The 16,489-nt window shown below is 31.9% G+C and overlaps 3 protein-coding genes across 5 annotated transcripts in view; 1 reads left to right on the top strand and 2 right to left on the bottom strand.

The window, feature by feature from the left end:
- LOC106667919 (iroquois-class homeodomain protein IRX-2) overlaps positions 1 to 7,081 on the bottom strand; it is a 12,551-nt gene extending 5,470 nt beyond the window's left edge. For 2 of the 3 annotated variants that reach the window (XM_014396196.2, XM_014396198.2), the window contains exon 1: positions 6,049 to 6,249. The gene's annotated coding sequence lies outside the window, so the exon portion shown is untranslated. The other variant, XM_024228909.1, reaches the window with a different exon arrangement.
- A 2,767-nt stretch (positions 7,082 to 9,848) lies between these two features.
- Positions 9,849 to 12,779, bottom strand: LOC106667918 (39S ribosomal protein L10, mitochondrial). Its single transcript, XM_014396195.2, has 5 exons — positions 12,622 to 12,779; positions 10,648 to 10,853; positions 10,464 to 10,574; positions 10,170 to 10,368; positions 9,849 to 10,096 (listed from the first exon to the last, which is right to left on the bottom strand). Exons 1-5 carry the CDS (start codon positions 12,641 to 12,643, stop codon positions 9,894 to 9,896), a joined length of 741 nt encoding a protein of 246 aa, XP_014251681.1. The 5' UTR covers positions 12,644 to 12,779; the 3' UTR covers positions 9,849 to 9,893.
- A 355-nt stretch (positions 12,780 to 13,134) lies between these two features.
- LOC106667883 (PCI domain-containing protein 2) lies at positions 13,135 to 15,999 on the top strand. The gene is made up of 7 exons (XM_014396122.1): positions 13,135 to 13,164; positions 13,229 to 13,270; positions 14,559 to 14,680; positions 14,745 to 15,050; positions 15,109 to 15,326; positions 15,422 to 15,722; positions 15,783 to 15,999. Exons 1-7 carry the CDS (start codon positions 13,135 to 13,137, stop codon positions 15,997 to 15,999), a joined length of 1,236 nt encoding a protein of 411 aa, XP_014251608.1.
- The last annotated feature ends 490 nt before the right edge of the window (positions 16,000 to 16,489 follow it).

Genomic DNA, 16,489 nt, shown 5'->3' with positions numbered 1-16,489 from the left:
ATTTCCAAGTAGCGGAATGCTACAGAGGTAAACAAACAATATCATTTGGAAGAGGATTAATAAGTGTTGACATTCATACAAATGAGTAATCCTGTAAACGTAAACAGAATATTTTATATAGATTTTTTTTAATGAAAACTTAAAATCCTGCATTATTTTCCGGACAACCCGATATATAAGCTTAAAAGGCACCACGGACAAATCGATTCGATAATTTCTATACTAAAAATAATGGACAATTAATATTTTGGCAGTAGGAAATAAACATGGGCCAAAAGGCTTGTTTATATTTCGATATATGGGTTATCTCTTCTTCATTCGCGTCGTAAAGCATGGCTAAAATTAGAAGCATTGGCTCCGTTGTCACTGCGATCCTCGCCAGCTGATCGCCTTGATCATAATCTTTGTTGTAATTAAGTCCTTAGAGAAAAGTCATGAGATTTACAATCTTAGAGGATCCACCGGGCAACAATACGCAACTTACCTGCCGTTGGTCACAATAAATGTGCGCGCTATCAAATATAAATATATTGCCAAGGACGCAGAGTGGGAGACATTAAAATAGAAACTGGTTGGATTTTTATCGAGATTTAGCTGTTTTAACAAGACCTTGTTTAATCCTTAAAAATGGATTACAGACTTACTTTGGCAGATTTAATAAAGAAATAATTTTAATAATGATTAATGGAGGAATTAAAGCCTACAAGATTTCAAGGTTTTTCGTACGTTAAAGTATTTCTGAGATATTTAAATAAAAATTAAAAATAAAACTGTACTTTTTTGAATACGACAAATTATCTAACTTCGAAAAAGGTTTGGGGACTGAGAAAAAGGTTTTTGATCCACTCTGTTTTACTTTAAAAGCAGATATCCCTCTTAAACTGTGTGAAATTTTTCTAAATGACAGAACTCAAATTACAAAAGTTGGAGCCTCATATAGCTCGAGTTACAATATTCTTTCAGACAAACCTCAGGGTACGTGCTGAACTCGGTCCTATTTTTTCCTTAATATTTATCAAAGATCTTTTAAAATCAATACAAAAGTTCGGATTTTTAGTTATACTGTCGACGTATCATTAATTTTTATTAATTATTAATAATTAATTTTTAACTTTTACAAAACTTTATAAACTTTTTTGTGTGGTGTTTAGTGACCGTTAGTTAATGATTATTTACAGATCGTGAGATGCGGTCTGGCGTGAGCTATCTCTCTGCTCAATCGTGATCTTCATCGTCTCAAACAATGGTCAAGAAATAACGGCATTCTTTTAAACCCGATTAATTTTCGCCCTAAAGTTAAAATGCTCTACGTTATTTTTAACTCGAAGTTTACATGGCATAACCATGTGAGCTTTGTTATTAAAAATGAAGCCTCCATTCTCTTCGACGCCTTAGCTTTTTCACACCACAGAAAATTAGAATTCTCCTTATTAAATCTCTAATAATTCCTTTATTCTCTTACTTTTTCGCTTTCCTTAGACTCTCAATCTGTTCATTGCCTTCAAATTTCTTCTCATTCCTGCATTATATACATGATCATATTTCTTCCTATTTATATCTTAATTAATATTTTATTAATATCTTCAGCAACATTAACATTCTAAGCGCTTATAAAGTTTTAAGCTTTTAAGAGTTTTAATTTATATATTTAAAATTAAATCAAATAAATGTCCTCAATATCTATCAACTTTTTTCTCATTCCTTATCCAAATGTATCAATAATAACCCAAGCCTTCAACACTCCTCTAAATCTAAAGCCCCTACTTCGGAATTGCAGGGTCAAGACTATGGAATTTGCTTCCCCGGGAAGTACGTTCTGCTTCCCCGCTGGCTTGTTTCAAGTCCATGGCATCTGAGTTGTTTAAAACTACGTGAATCATCTTTTTTCTTCCCTCTTCCTTTTCTTTTTCCCGTTTCTTTGTTTTCTCTTTCTGCTTTTCTTTCGTAATGTGGTTTCATCATTCGATTATAAATAATTAATATTTTAAAGAATATAGTATTGTATTTTCTTTTTTTTTAACGAGGGTTCGCAACAGCAGAGGTCATATAAACCCTCAGGGTGCCGGTGTTTTTGAAAAAAAGCCCATCTGTATGTATCGATGGATTCGAACCCGGAACCTTTACCTTCCAGTGTTGATCGCCGTGTCAACGCCTAAACCGTTGCGGCCACCGACGCCCTTTATTGCTGTTATTATTTTACTATGTTTGAAAAACTAAATTTATTTCTAATGTATGTAGATGTAAGGGGGCTTAAAGCCCTATTTGTACCATTAAAATAAATAAATATTAAATCAACTACATACAACGATTTGCACATAAGTTCTTCCAGATTGTCGGCTTTCCCAAAGATCTTTACGGAGAATACCGACCCCTGAGGGATTCGGTTTTCTTCTGCGCGTTTTTCTTATATTTCATTTTCTTTTCTTACAAGACAAACTCCTGTTCTTCAAGAAATATACAATGAATTTTAATATATTCCCCCTTAGTCTTTCTTTGTATGTGCCCATTATTAATCAATAGTTATTTGTATTTTATATATTTGATAATACTCTCTACACGTTTCGACACCTCACCAAGTGCCCTTTTCATCTCAAAAGTCTTACATAAGCGTGTTGTATAATGACTTTTCAGGTGAAGAGGACAAATGGTGAGGTTTTGAATCGACAAATAAAAATATTGGGTTGTCCGGAAAATAATGCAGGATTTTGGTATTAAACAAAAAAAAAGAAACTAGTTACTTTAAAGCAATGTTCTTTAATCAAAATAATTTCCNCATACAAATGAGTAATCCTGTAAACGTAAACAGAATATTTTATATAGATTTTTTTTAATGAAAACTTAAAATCCTGCATTATTTTCCGGACAACCCGATAATAAAATAGCTGAGAGTAGAAATAAAATACACATATCCCCTGATATGAATAATGAGAAAAAATTAGATTTTTTAGCGTTTCTAATTTAATTATTCTAGATTAGTAATTAATTTAAACCTAGCACAATGGCTTTACCCATTTCATCGATGATGCAGCATACATAACAAATAAGTAAGGGATTTTTGGACATAGCAATATCTAATATTTAGTAACATTGACTATTTTTAGGAGACACATTTTATTTAAATACTTACAAAATATTCATTTAGAATGTAAATTAATAACGATCTATTTTGATCTACTTCCTAGTTATCAAAGTCTTTGTATGATCCGTTGGGGAAAAGGAATATTATTTTTCTGTAAACGTGTAAACCCATTTTGGCCAGATCTCATTTTTTTAAAGAAGTATTTTTCACGTTTTAAATGTTTTTTTGTATCAATACTTCTATCATGTTTTCTTTTATTAATTAAGTATTTTCCACTAACTGATAAAGGCATCGTAAATTTATTTTTAATAAACTAGATGGTTTGAGGGTTTTTTAACACCAGAATTTTAGATTTGACAGTTTCTTGTTTATAATATAAATAATATAACAAATATCTAACTCATATATTCGTTCATATCTTTAAAAATCCTTAGTTTAATTGACTTATCTTCTGACTATTCAAGGGTTCGTATATTTAAAAGAACGCTGTCTGAAAATTATGTAACGTTTTAAACACGCAATTTAATTTTTTTATAATTTCAATATTCTTTCAAAACATTAGTTTTGAACTGTCGCATTTTCGAATAATCAATGCCAGATAAATTACATAAGTTTAACGTGTAATCATTAGTGACTAATTATTAATTATTTAGTATTATTATTTTTTAATTAATGAGGTCTTAAAAACCTCAGAATAAAGTTTTAAACATTCAGTAAGTGACAACACTGTAGTAAAGATTTATGTTTTAATTTTTATTTATTATTATTTGGAGGGGCATTCTCAACACGACAGACAAGAATGACACATCTACATGGAAAACAAACACTTTGAGCCCTGAAGATGATCTCAATAAAGATCGAAACGTTGGCACGATAAAGAAAATGTTTTTCTGAAACCTACATCACACCAGACCGCATCTCACGACCTCCACATAATAAAGTAACGGTCACTAAACACCACACACGTTATTTATTATATTATTACATAACAATCACTACCCTAAACCCATAATCAAGAGAATAATCAACAACTACAACTCAACACTAACACCATCTGCTGTTACCAATAATAGTACATCAAATCTATCAAGCCAACAAACATTTCGATGCAATTCATTCACGGCCTATCACATAAATTAAACACATTTCTCTCTTTTGATAACTTTAAAATAGCTTTCAAAAACTATAAAGCAATTCACACACTTTTTTCCAAAATTAATGATCTCACGCCAGTAACAAATAAGCCTGGCATAATTTAAATCATTTGTTTGAACTGTCTGCAACTTACATCAGAATTACATCCCAATATCTGGATAAGAGAGTAAAGCAATATATCTTACAGCACGGTCTACCCACCATTTTCAATTTCGACTTCAACAATCCAAAAATATTACACACAGAACAAAACAAACATAAACGTAACTTTTTAGAAATGGTATATATCAACAGAGATAAACGCAGCATCACGTAAAAGAAGCCAACTCCTCATATAAAAATGTTTTCTATCCCTACACCCTTTACAAAAGTACAAAGTACAAACATTGAGTCTACAATTTCTAGCATTGTGTTATAAATTCATTATTTCACATCCTACACGTATTTGTATAATTTAAACAATGTTTATAAATCTCAGGCCCTGAAGATGATCTCAATCAAGATCGAAACGTAGCACGATAAAGAAAATGTTTTTCTAAAACCTACGTCTCGCCAGACTGCATCTCAAGATTTTCAAATAATCATTATTGTTATTGTTATATCTATGTTATTAAATCTTATTTTTATTTTGTATTTTATCCATATTAATCCAAATTATTTAATCAAATTATTAGTTTGGTTTCTAGTGTACAGTAATCATTCGAATTGTGTAAGTGTCTAGGAATATGATTTGATTGATTGAAATACTTTTATTTTAAGAAAGACATCATATACTGTATGTGAATACATTATGAATGCATTAAGCTTGAAATGGTCGTTTGTATTTGTTTTAAAAAAAAAATATATAACGTTAATGGATACTAAGGATAAATTAAATTAACATCTCCATCATAAATTAAAAACTCAAGAAATATCAATTATTTTAAAATATAGAAGCGGATTTGAATGGATTAACGAGAAACATTTTCTTGATTTCCCACTTGATATCCGATCCTTTTTAACTTTCAGCCAAATTTCTGTTCAGCAAAATAAATAAATTCTTGACATTTTGAGAAAGGCCACGTAGCAAACAATAACTTGTAACATTTAAAAAAACTGCATGTATAATTATTGATATAGGCTTGAGTAGTTTGAAGAGTACGTTTTAGTTCGATAGATATTAAGTTATTTTCGAACTTATTTCGTAACCGTTCATGTAGGAGAATGAACAACAGCTAGAATTTGTCTAAATTTCGGTGATTTTATTAGGAGTAGGACTTGCGATATCCATCGATCCTCAGTACTGCGATATGATTAATATAATTAATCTATTTCCATGTAGAAATAAAGGTTTTTAAATAATTATTGTAACTGCTAATTACGGGATCAAAGGGGGCAAAGTGATATTTTCGATTGTTTTTTTTTTTACATTTTTAACATTCGAAATGGGATTTTTTGATCAAAAAAGGGACACTGTCCAAAACATGGTTTTCATTTGACGTGTGTTAAAAAGAATTTACAACGAGAAAAACATGGCGGACTTTGTGTTTTTTCCACTTGTTTTCTTTGCGTATTACTAATGGAAATGTGAAAATTTCGCCTTTTCACACCTCGGTACGAGGCGAGATCGATTTCGCCATAGTTTCTTGAAAGACAGGTGAGACGAAGATGGATCAAAGACTGGTTCTATTTTAAAAACAAGACCTACCCGGTCCAAAAATACAATATAATGCATTCTTAAGTGAGTTTATGTGTTTCATTTTACTTTATGTATATGTAAAAGGTTTTTTTGAAAATATATATTTTTAATCTTTTTATAAATAAGATTCTCTTACCTTTTTTTAGTGCTGAAGTATTTTCTTCCTCTATGAGTAAATTGCTTGTTATCCTTATTTTTACGGTATATCCGGATGTTAACTGAGAAAAAAAAGGTAAAAATTATGCCAAATAAACGGCAGTCGGACGAGACCGGGTCTTATCCAAGACTGGCCTGGTTGTGGCACTTGGTGTTCGTGCCTCGTCACATTTGAGCCGAGTGTCACCTTTTTGGCATCGTTCCCCAGAACAGTATGGCTGGTAGTTTTTAAAAGTCCACCGGTTACGTTCGCTCCGATCTTCGTCGTAACACCCTCGGGCAAACGGTGTATCGTCGGAACCCCGCCGAGAGACCCCCGACGACACGTGTCCCATCAGGAAGATCCACGGGGCGAGCACTTTAAATCGGGGCTCTCGGCCTAGTGCTGTATTTTTATACCGAATCCGTTGTCTCACGACCCCCTGGAGTAGATTAGTAACTTTTGTAAAAAAAAAAATTCCAAACAGAACTTTCAAATGCATACCTGCTTTCTTGAGCAGTACTCCAAACTTAAGCAATACCCACCCCAAAGAAAGTATACAAAACATAAAACGTGAATTTCAAACGCGTAAAAAAAATTTACAATCACTAATTTTTAATGGTTCTACCAATAAGACTGCAGCTAAACAAAAGTGCCCAGAGTTCTAAATATTTAAAATTTAAGCTGACCTTTCAATCTCCCAATTGTTACCAATTAATTTTATTAATTCATCTGCTATTGGGTCTTTCCATACCCACTGTACTCCTTGATCAGACGCATTTAAGTTTAAATATTCGAAAAACATTACAGTTGCAATGACAGTCGTGATTTTGAGAATCCTCCATGAAGATTACTTAGATTTAGATATAACATATTCAAAAAGTATTAAACTTCACCATCTTGATGCTTTGACATTCTCACGACGATTCAAATTTGAGATCTATAATCGTTTATTCCATCACCTTGACTTTTTTTCTTAGAATCCAAAGAATTGCTACCTTTTGCACTTCAACTTTCGTCTATTTCGTCCATCTTGACCCTCCTGTAAAGAAACATTGGAAAGTAGTAAGATTTTGAAATAAAACATTTAAAAATAGTTGCATTTAACCATCCTGAAACTTAAGTACTACCAAAAATCCTCATATTTGACATTTATAACTTTAACAAATAACCTGGACAATTTACATTGTCAGGTAAAATATATGAAAAATACACTGAGGGGCAAAAAAGTGGCCACAAAAAAGAAAATGTTTGATTCAAAACGGAGTATTTCCTTCTCTTGCATTGATCACCACATCGACCATTTTATTAGGATTTGAATGTAGTGTGGAATATTTTCATACCCCTCCAACAGCACCATTCTTAATTCCTGCAAATTCTCTTGCATCACTGGTTGACTTTTTATCCTCTTTAAAAACTCGTCCCAAAGGCGTTCGATATGGTTTAAATTGGGACTATGTGCTGACCACTCCAAACATGGAATTGAAGTAGTCACCAACAATCCTAGCAGTGCGGAGCCTTGCATTGACATGCATAAAAATAAAACCATCGCCAATTAGTGGCATATAAGGAACAACTTGTTCTGATACTACTTTATTAATGTATCCCACAGCTGTTATGGAACCTTCGATGAAGATCAAGTTTCAAATCATAACACCACCACCTCCTTAGCTTCTCTGGAATAAAAATATTGCAACAATATATCGCTTGCCTGTTCTTCTCCAAACCCTCTCTCGGCCATCAGAGGACCTCAAACAAAACCTTGACAAATCAACGTTTTAGTCCAATCTTGCTCAGATTAATTAATGTGATTTTTTACTTAACTGAGCTGTTCTGTGCCTTGTCAGAAGGTCTTGACCGGTGATAGGCCTTCTCGCATATAGCCCAGCTTCTGAAAGTCTTCGCCTTACAATGCTTAAACTGACATTAACATTTCTAACTTGTTCATTGCTTGATTTCCATAGCAGTAAAAATGTTGATTATGGAGTATGTTCAGAACAATGAAACAATTTTCTATTTGAGATGTGACACGATTGCAACCTGATCAATGCCGTTTTGAGTAACCTCTAGTATCTTAGCAAAGCTTTAGACTGTTGTTCTAGGAATGTGAAACACCCTAGCCAAATATGCTTGACTTCTTCCATCTTCCAATGTAGCCGAATCTATATTACTTAGAATCATCACTCAAGCAAATTTGAAACTGAAAAATCGTACAATCTAAAAAAATCAAACCACCAGAAGTTAGAAAGAAACTTTACACCAAAAAACCAAAAAAGAAGAGATTGTCTATTCAAAGATTAATTTACAAAATCCATTTGTAAACACAGGTTTCCCCCATATAGACTTTTATAGATATTTTGAGAAAACTATTTAAAAATTCGTTGAATTTTAACACCCTGGAAAATTTATTGATTGAAATAAGAGTATACAGTTTGAATATCACAATCAATATTGATAGTGGATACTCTTATTTCAACCAATAAATTATGTGTATTTATTCTTTGAACGAATTTTTTTTTTGTAAATTTTAATTGAAAAAATGTACAGAAGTAAATAAACTGGAGCACATCTTTCTGAAAGATTGTATCAATTTTTGAGTCACATATAGCAGTACAGGATTCAAATTTGTCCAAAAACCCTACTCGTAACTTATTATTTAATAAATAATGTTTTGTATTTTATCTCCTAAATTGTTTTCATAGGCAGATGAGCATGATTAAAGGACAATCGACAAAATCTACAAGAAGTAGATTCAAATTATGTTCATCACTTCAAAATTTATTCCTGCTTATGTTCATTCATGTCTTTCTCTCTCATCCATATTACAATCATAAATTAAGGCATTAGTAAAACAAAGTTTTTAGCATAGCAACAATATTTTTATAACATTTTAGCAGTTGTTTTTATTTATAACATTTCAAATTCTGCTTATTGCTTTTCAGGTTAAAATATTGTTTAAATTTGGTTGTTACTTATCATTTTGATCTGTCTTTCCTCTCTGCATTGGTCTGTCAGATATATTCAGTATCTCGCAAACTTCAGGTTTATCACTCTGCAGACATGGAGAAATCTCACAATAAAATATTTTGATTTAAATATTGAACATTTTAACATGAATTGAAATTATGACAAAAACATTGTTATAAATGTTAGGGTTAAATTGTTATAAATAAAAATAATTATAAAAAATGTATGTAAAAGATGTATAGTGAAAAATGAAAACCTAATTTGTAATTATTGTCACCCTTCCACCACAAAGTTCTACCAGTGGAGGTGGAAGAAGAGTGGCTAAATAAACAAGGGGGGAAAAGAAATATATGTAACACCATCTTTGGGTTAATATCTAAAAATTTAATAAATTCATCTATCAACAGACCTTCACCATAATAAAATACAATAAAAATATATAGGGATTTTTCTGCTTCCAGTTCTCACTACCTCACCAACTTGTACAAACTAATCTCTTGAGCACACCTGCCTTCGTCCTTACGCAGAAACCACCTCCGGAGGTCGTGGGGACCCCCTACTACTTGGGGATCCAAATTCAGAGTGACCGAGATTCAAACCTAGGACATTTACAGTGATGAATTGCCATGTCAACACTAACCATGCGGCCACTGAGGCCCCATTACAATAAACTCAACATATTCTACTGTTTTTTAATTAACAATATAATTCAAATAAAACAAATTCTAAAAAAGAATGTACAAAATTATCTGTAATTGGAAGGAGGAACAGGATTTCTTGGCAAGAGGAAAATGTAAATAAGAATTGAAAAATGTATTGTTAACAATATAATTAAATATTCATGTACAAAATTCTATAAAAACAAAAGACCTCTGGGTTTAGGACTTTTCTCCTTTTATTTTTACTAATTCTCCTAACTGTGAGACTAAAGTGTTTTGTGGTTGCGACAGCCTAGAGACAAATTCTGTCCCAGCCAAATTCAAAGTTGCGACAAGTTGTGCCCTGGCTTGATTTATGTCTTTGAACTGGGCATAGGACACAAGCTGGCTCATATTCAACATTTTCCCTTCAACTATTGCACCTGAAAAGAAATAGTAGCCAGCTAGTTAGTAAGTTATATGTTGTAACTAACATATAAAATACATGATACATACACAGTAAAACATACTGTGGTAGTTTTTTTGTAATTTTTAACAGTGTGTTCACTTTTGGTTCATCACAAAACGCCATCGCATTGTGGGCCATGAAAAGCTCAAGTACGCTTTCATAATTAGTGCCTTCGAAGGCTAATTTTGCAGTATACTTAGAATGTACTTCAACTTCCATTTGCTCTCTTCTAAATTTAATCTTTGCCTTTAATAACATTCAGATTAAATATAATACAGAACTAATAATTCATACAAAGATAACAAATGCATATATGTATAAATCATAAACATATTACTCACATTAAAATCGTCTAGACCACTAATTGGGTTTTTATGGAAGAAAGCAATTAATTGGGATTTTTCACATTTCTCAAATAATTCTTTTGCAAGAATTTTTTCCAGTGGGTTGTCCTGAAATGCGCAAACTTAAAATTGGAAATTTATTTAAAATTTATATTTTATGTATTTATTTTTTATTACATACGGGTCTTTTAATATACTGTTTAAGTTCCTGGAGTTTCCTACAAGTCACTGAAGGAGGCTCGTACAAGGTCTCCTCCTCAGCATACTGTGGCTTAAGCAATGCCAATACCCTCGCCCTGTCATAATGAGGAGCCCTGGGTCTCTGAACATTCACCCTCCTATTTCTGAACACGTGAAGAGAAGGTTGCCATCGAAAACTCAAAAGACCTAAACACATAATTGCAAGCGTGCATAAGATATAATAAGAATATGAAAAGTCCATTATTTCCTTAAAGTTAGGTCCACATAAATTTATTTTAACATTATGACAGATAGCCAAGCAGGCCTCAGAGCACTAAATGCAAACATTAATCTCTAATATAGTTCTGAATTGCAAAACAAATCTAAAAATCTTGTAAATGCAATATGAGGCACCCTCCATAGGGTTAATAGGCCCCTTTTTCCTTTTCAATTTCAAATGTATTCAGGTTTGTCCTGTAGTGACACTCTTCAATGCTACCCGTCAACTAGACACAGCATTTATTATACTTCCTAAATATCTAATTTAAATATCTAGTTTTATTTTGAACGTGTGTGGTGATTAGTGACCGTTAGTCTTTGATTATTCAGAAATCGTGAGATGCGGTCTGGTGTGATGTAGGTTTCTGAAAAATATTTTCTTTATCGTGCCAATGTTTCGATTTTTATTGAGATCATCTTCAGGGAACATTTCACATCATGTATTTGTTAAATTTAAACAATGTCCGTAAATCCCAGGCCCTGAAAATGATATCAATAAAGATTGAAACATTGGCACGATAAAGAAAATGTTTTTTCTGAAACCTACGTCACACCAGACCGCATCTCGCGATTTCCGAATAATCACTTATTTTGAACTGTAAAAAAAAAGATCTCTTAGTCAGTTAGGTTTACCATGGATCAGTGTAACTGCAAGGGACACCAACATTGGACAGAAACTGAAGGAATGTTATGTTTTCAGATGAGTCACAGTTTTCTCTCCATTCACCAGACAGACATGAGTTTCGAGCAGCCGTAGAGCCCCTAAAGCCAATGCAACATTGCTGGCAGAGGGTTGTTTGGAGGTGGTTCAGTTATGGTGTGGAGTGGAATTTGTTTGAAGGCAAAATGGGAGTTACCCATTTTTATTAGGTTGTTGATGAAGAAATTCTTGAGGAATATGTGGTGCCATTTGCTCCTTTTATTAGCGAGCCATTTTTGTCCATGCAAAAAAAAAATACAAGACTGTCGCCACCACTGTTATGCAGTACCTTTCAGATGCCTACATTTACACTTTAAGACGGCCAGTCCATATCCCTGATTTGAACCCCATTGAGTACTTTTGGGGCAAGCTCAGACATTAGGAAAAAAAGAAATAACCCTACTTAGCTGAGCTGAGTTTTACGTTAGTTGAGTTTTGGAATGAAATGAATGCAAATGAGTGGTTAAAGGCTTAATTATAAGCATGTTGAGAAGTTTACAGTGTGCAATAAGAGCAAGATGAGGTAATACATCCTATTGAAGATTTTTAAGTTGATTTTATAACGTTTTATGTTCATACACAAAAGTAATGTTGTTTAATTTTATTTTTTATTTATTTTTTTTTTTTTGAGAAAGGTATTTTATTTTCACACTAAACACTGATTTACAAAAAAATATCGATGTTAATATTACTGAAAATATAAGTACATAAAAAATATCAAATTTCAAAACACTGGACTTTTTTTGTGGACCAGTGTATTTACAATAATAATCAAGGAACATCATGATTATGTTATAGAAAATTCATATATAGATCAAGGATCAATATTTTTATTATTTCAATTAATTAATTATTCTTTTTATGTAAGGTCTTGGTTGAGATTAAAAAGTTAGTTTGACCAAGACCTTACATAAAAAGAATAATTAATTGAAATAAGTAATTTGGTCGATTAGACCACTAAACATAAATGGATTCTTATTATTATTGATTTTTTACCTTCTCTGACAAAACTAGCCATAGCTTAAAAATTTTACTGGTCGCCTTTTTTGTCTAATTACTTATAAAACGACTCTCATGGCATACTGTAACATAAAAACGATCTCGCAAAAACAATCATAAACGTGATGGGAGGTTCCTTAAGTGTTACAATGAAAAACACTTGCGGAGCTGAAATTGAAACTCAAAACTATTCTAAAACCTGTTCTACTTGTAAATTAAATCCTTATAATAAATTCAAATCTGAGTTTTATGTATAATTGATTTTGTTATTTACATAGATGATAATGTTTTTTTACAAAAATAAATCTGTTTCAGGCAGATAAAATTTAAAATATTGGCAAGACCCCTGAGGTAACCTTGTGAAACCTCAATGTTTGAAACTGAATACAAAAAGTCCAGGTTCGCGAGGGCTTTTATCATTTTTATGTTGCTCTCAGTTTTTATGTCGAACTTGAAGAGTTTTAAATTTTACACTGCCGATTCGTTAATTAATAATATCAAAACGATAAAATGACATCTTTAACTGATTACTTGCGACAGGTAACAATTTACTAAATTTGTTAAATTCCCCCAATGTTCGTTAATAATATTGATTTATTTAAAGATCGACATTTATTGGAGTAACAGGAATGGAAAACTGCTCGCTGTAAGTATAGTTCATGAATATTACTAAAAAATTCAGATCTTTTCCAAAAATTTATTCTTCTAAATCTTAAAAACTATAAGCACCAATGCAAAATTATTATAAAGATAAACTTAAGATAAATTATTATAAAGATAAACTTAAGATAAATTATTATAAAGATAAACTTAAGATAAATTATTATAAAGATAAACCTAATATAAATTATTATAAAGATAAACTTAAGATAAATTATTATAAAGATAAAACAACTGAAATTTTTGTTGTGCCTGATGCCCATGTTGTTTCGTACCCTCAACAAAACTTCAATGTGACAATGTTGTGAACATAAACATAATTGTTCATAGGTATATGTTGATAGTTTAGTTCGCTTCCAACATATACTTACAAAGTCATATTTACCAATTTTATCAAAATAGTTAATTTTTACCACACCACTCAATTTATTTAGTTTAAAAATAAATACATTATCTTTCTATAATATTAGTTACAGGTAATTAGAAACTATCATAAATAGTGATTAGTTTACTTACTTTATTTACTTTTGTACGGATTAATCTTATTGGCTGAAAAAGTAGCATTATGCCCTTCCATCCAGCTACTCCTCAAGATCGCTTTCAGTTAATCTTTTTCCTTCCTTGATTTCATTTGATATTCCTATTTTTAAACCGTTTTCAATCACTCCAGTCAGTCATTTGAATGAGTATGTCAGTGTCAGGCTCATAACATTATTAGAGAAAGGATGCAGGCAACACGGAGTCGCCAGGAGACTGAATGTAAATCTCTCGATGATAGGATGGGTTCTTCGGTGCGTCAGAAGAACACCGCTTCACACCTGTCAGACCAAAAAAGCAACGATAGGCAAACCAAAATTATCATTAAAAAAAAAAGCTAGTTAATTGCCTAGGCCAGATTTACAAAGAAATATTTATATGATTATATTTAATAATAAATATATACTTATAATAATATTTAAATGTATTTATTATTTTTTATGCAAAGTATGCTTGAGTTGAAAAATTTTTATAGTAGGGTTGTAACCCACTACCTTCAGATCAGTACGACACTTATAGCCCTTGAGCTATCATGACTTGATCTGGACGATCGAGTTCTGCTTGTGGCCCTAACTTTTCAACTAAACCACACTTTGCATAACAAATAATAAATCAATTTAAATAATTATATATTTGTAATGTTTATATTTAAATCATTTTAATTAATATTTATGTAATTTATAATATCAATTATCATATAATGTTATTTAGTCTTATTAATATAGATTTCTTTATAGGACTGGATGTCTCTTAGACATTATCATGCAAAGAATAAAAATCTCGCTTCCGAGAATCCTGAGATGACAGTTAATAATTATGTATATGATCCATTCAATGAACTTGTTTCCTCCCACCTCAAGTAAGTATAAACTTTATTCTTCACGTAGGACTTCTCAGCAATGATAATTTTCAATAATTCCTAGGTGCATCTACTGGTTGACAAAAGGGGATGTTGAGAGAGCGCACAACGAGCAAAATTTGCTCTTCCAAGGTTTTATCAGGCTGTTGCAGTACTACAAGGAAGAAAACTGGCTACTGCCTTTGATGCACACATTATGTCTGGATCTTCGGCTTCTTGCAAACAAGGTAGACCAGCAGGGTATCGGATCAGGAGAGGAAGGTGATGTTATACCAAGGGGCAACAACAGCTCTGTTGTCAAACCAAGAGAGGCGTTGGAAAAAGCTGCAGAAGCAATGATGACCTGCTTCAGGATTTGTTCCTCCGATAAGTCAGTAATTAAAACAGGCTAAGTGAATGTGCGTTGGTAACAAAATTTCAATTTACAGCCGGTCATCCGAACAAGACACCAAAAAATGGGGAATGCTATCTCTGGTGAATCAGCTCTTTAAACTGTATTTCCGAATTAATAAATTGCATTTGATGAAGCCACTTATAAGGGCAATCGATTCATCACCTTTCAAAGATAAATATCCTCTGAGCCAGCAGATAACATATAGATATTATGTTGGAAGAAAAGCGATGTTTGATAGTGATTATAAATTAGGTATTAAAACAGTATTGTACAAATTATTATAGGATTAAAATTCTATATTTAATGTTTTAAGAATATAGTTGAAAATAAAATTATCATAATTTCAGCTAATGAAAGTCTGACGTTTGCTTTTCAAAAGTGCCACAAACAATCAAAAAGGAATAAACATTTGATACTCATTTATTTAATCCCACTTAAAATACTTTTGGGTTTCTTACCGAAAAAGGAACTCTTGGAAAAATATGACTTGCTCCAGCTTTGGGAGGTGGGCGAGGCCGTTAGGTCTGGTAATGCTAGAAAGCTCAGCAAGGCCATAGAAACCCATCAGAACTTTTTCATTAAAAGTGGAATTTATTTGATACTCGAGCGTTTGAGACTTGTTACGTACCGAAACTTATTTAAAAAAGTGTAAGTAATGCAGTTTAAACTTTACTCGGATGTCGTTGATTGTATTTTATTCCTTTATAGGTATCTGATTGCAAACAATCCAGTTTTAACTTTAGAAGATCTACTGATTGCTCTGCGATTTTCTGAAGGAGGTGACATTGAGCTTGAGGAGGCGAATTGCATCCTTGCTAATTTAATACACCAGGGTAAAATTAAAGGATACATATCCCACACCCACCAGAAAGTCGTTCTAAGCAAAATGGACGCTTTTCCCAGGCTCAGTACTCTAGGACAATAAATTGTAAATAAATAAATTTTATACTTATTCATGAAGTAAAATTACTGTTGTTTTCTTGTTAATGCCAAATCAATAATGCACCCATTTTGAAAAATCCCATCTAATTTCAAACAAATTTATTGAACAAATGTAACAATCAAACAAACCCTATTCAATGTCACAATATTTTACTCAAATACATATGACAGACTATAAGAGTTTAACAATAATAAATTTAATATTAGTACAGTATTAAAACAATATAATCAGTTATCTAACTTATTTGTAAAAAAGAGGAAAGGAAACTCTAAGTTGACAATGATATTTTAAATTGTTTTCCTTGTGGCAAAAGGTGAAAGGTCAAATTTGTACTTAGGAAGAATAATTTTGAAACCAAGTTTTTATTTACATACTATTTCATAATTAGAACATTTTAAGTCTTTTGAAATGTTCAACTTGTCTTTTCTAAAATATTGTTCCTGGTGAATTAACCAAAAGATTTGGTGACATT

This window comes from Cimex lectularius, unplaced genomic scaffold (genome assembly GCF_000648675.2).
Source record: "Cimex lectularius strain Harlan isolate CLEC.00 unplaced genomic scaffold, Clec_2.1 scaffold219, whole genome shotgun sequence".
NCBI lineage: Eukaryota > Metazoa > Arthropoda > Insecta > Hemiptera > Cimicidae > Cimex > Cimex lectularius.
The sequence above is the reverse complement of the archived record's forward strand: the minus strand, read 5'-3'. Positions and strand labels throughout refer to the sequence as shown.

What these genes read in the sequence shown, in the direction of transcription:
- LOC106667918 (XM_014396195.2), bottom strand. Translation starts at nt 12,643, where the DNA reads ATGGCTAGTTTTGTCAGAGAAG. An exon ending in GGCTAGTTTTGTCAGAGAAG is followed by an intron (nt 10,854 to 12,621) that starts GTAAAAAATCAA and finishes TTATGTGTTTAG; the next exon opens with GTCTTTTGAGTTTTCGATGG. An exon ending in AACAGTATATTAAAAGACCC is followed by an intron (nt 10,575 to 10,647) that starts GTATGTAATAAA and finishes TGCGCATTTCAG; the next exon opens with GACAACCCACTGGAAAAAAT.
- LOC106667883 (XM_014396122.1), top strand. Translation starts at nt 13,135, where the DNA reads ATGACATCTTTAACTGATTACTTGCGACAG. An exon ending in TAACTGATTACTTGCGACAG is followed by an intron (nt 13,165 to 13,228) that starts GTAACAATTTAC and finishes ATTTATTTAAAG; the next exon opens with ATCGACATTTATTGGAGTAA. An exon ending in TGATAGTGATTATAAATTAG is followed by an intron (nt 15,327 to 15,421) that starts GTATTAAAACAG and finishes TCATAATTTCAG; the next exon opens with CTAATGAAAGTCTGACGTTT.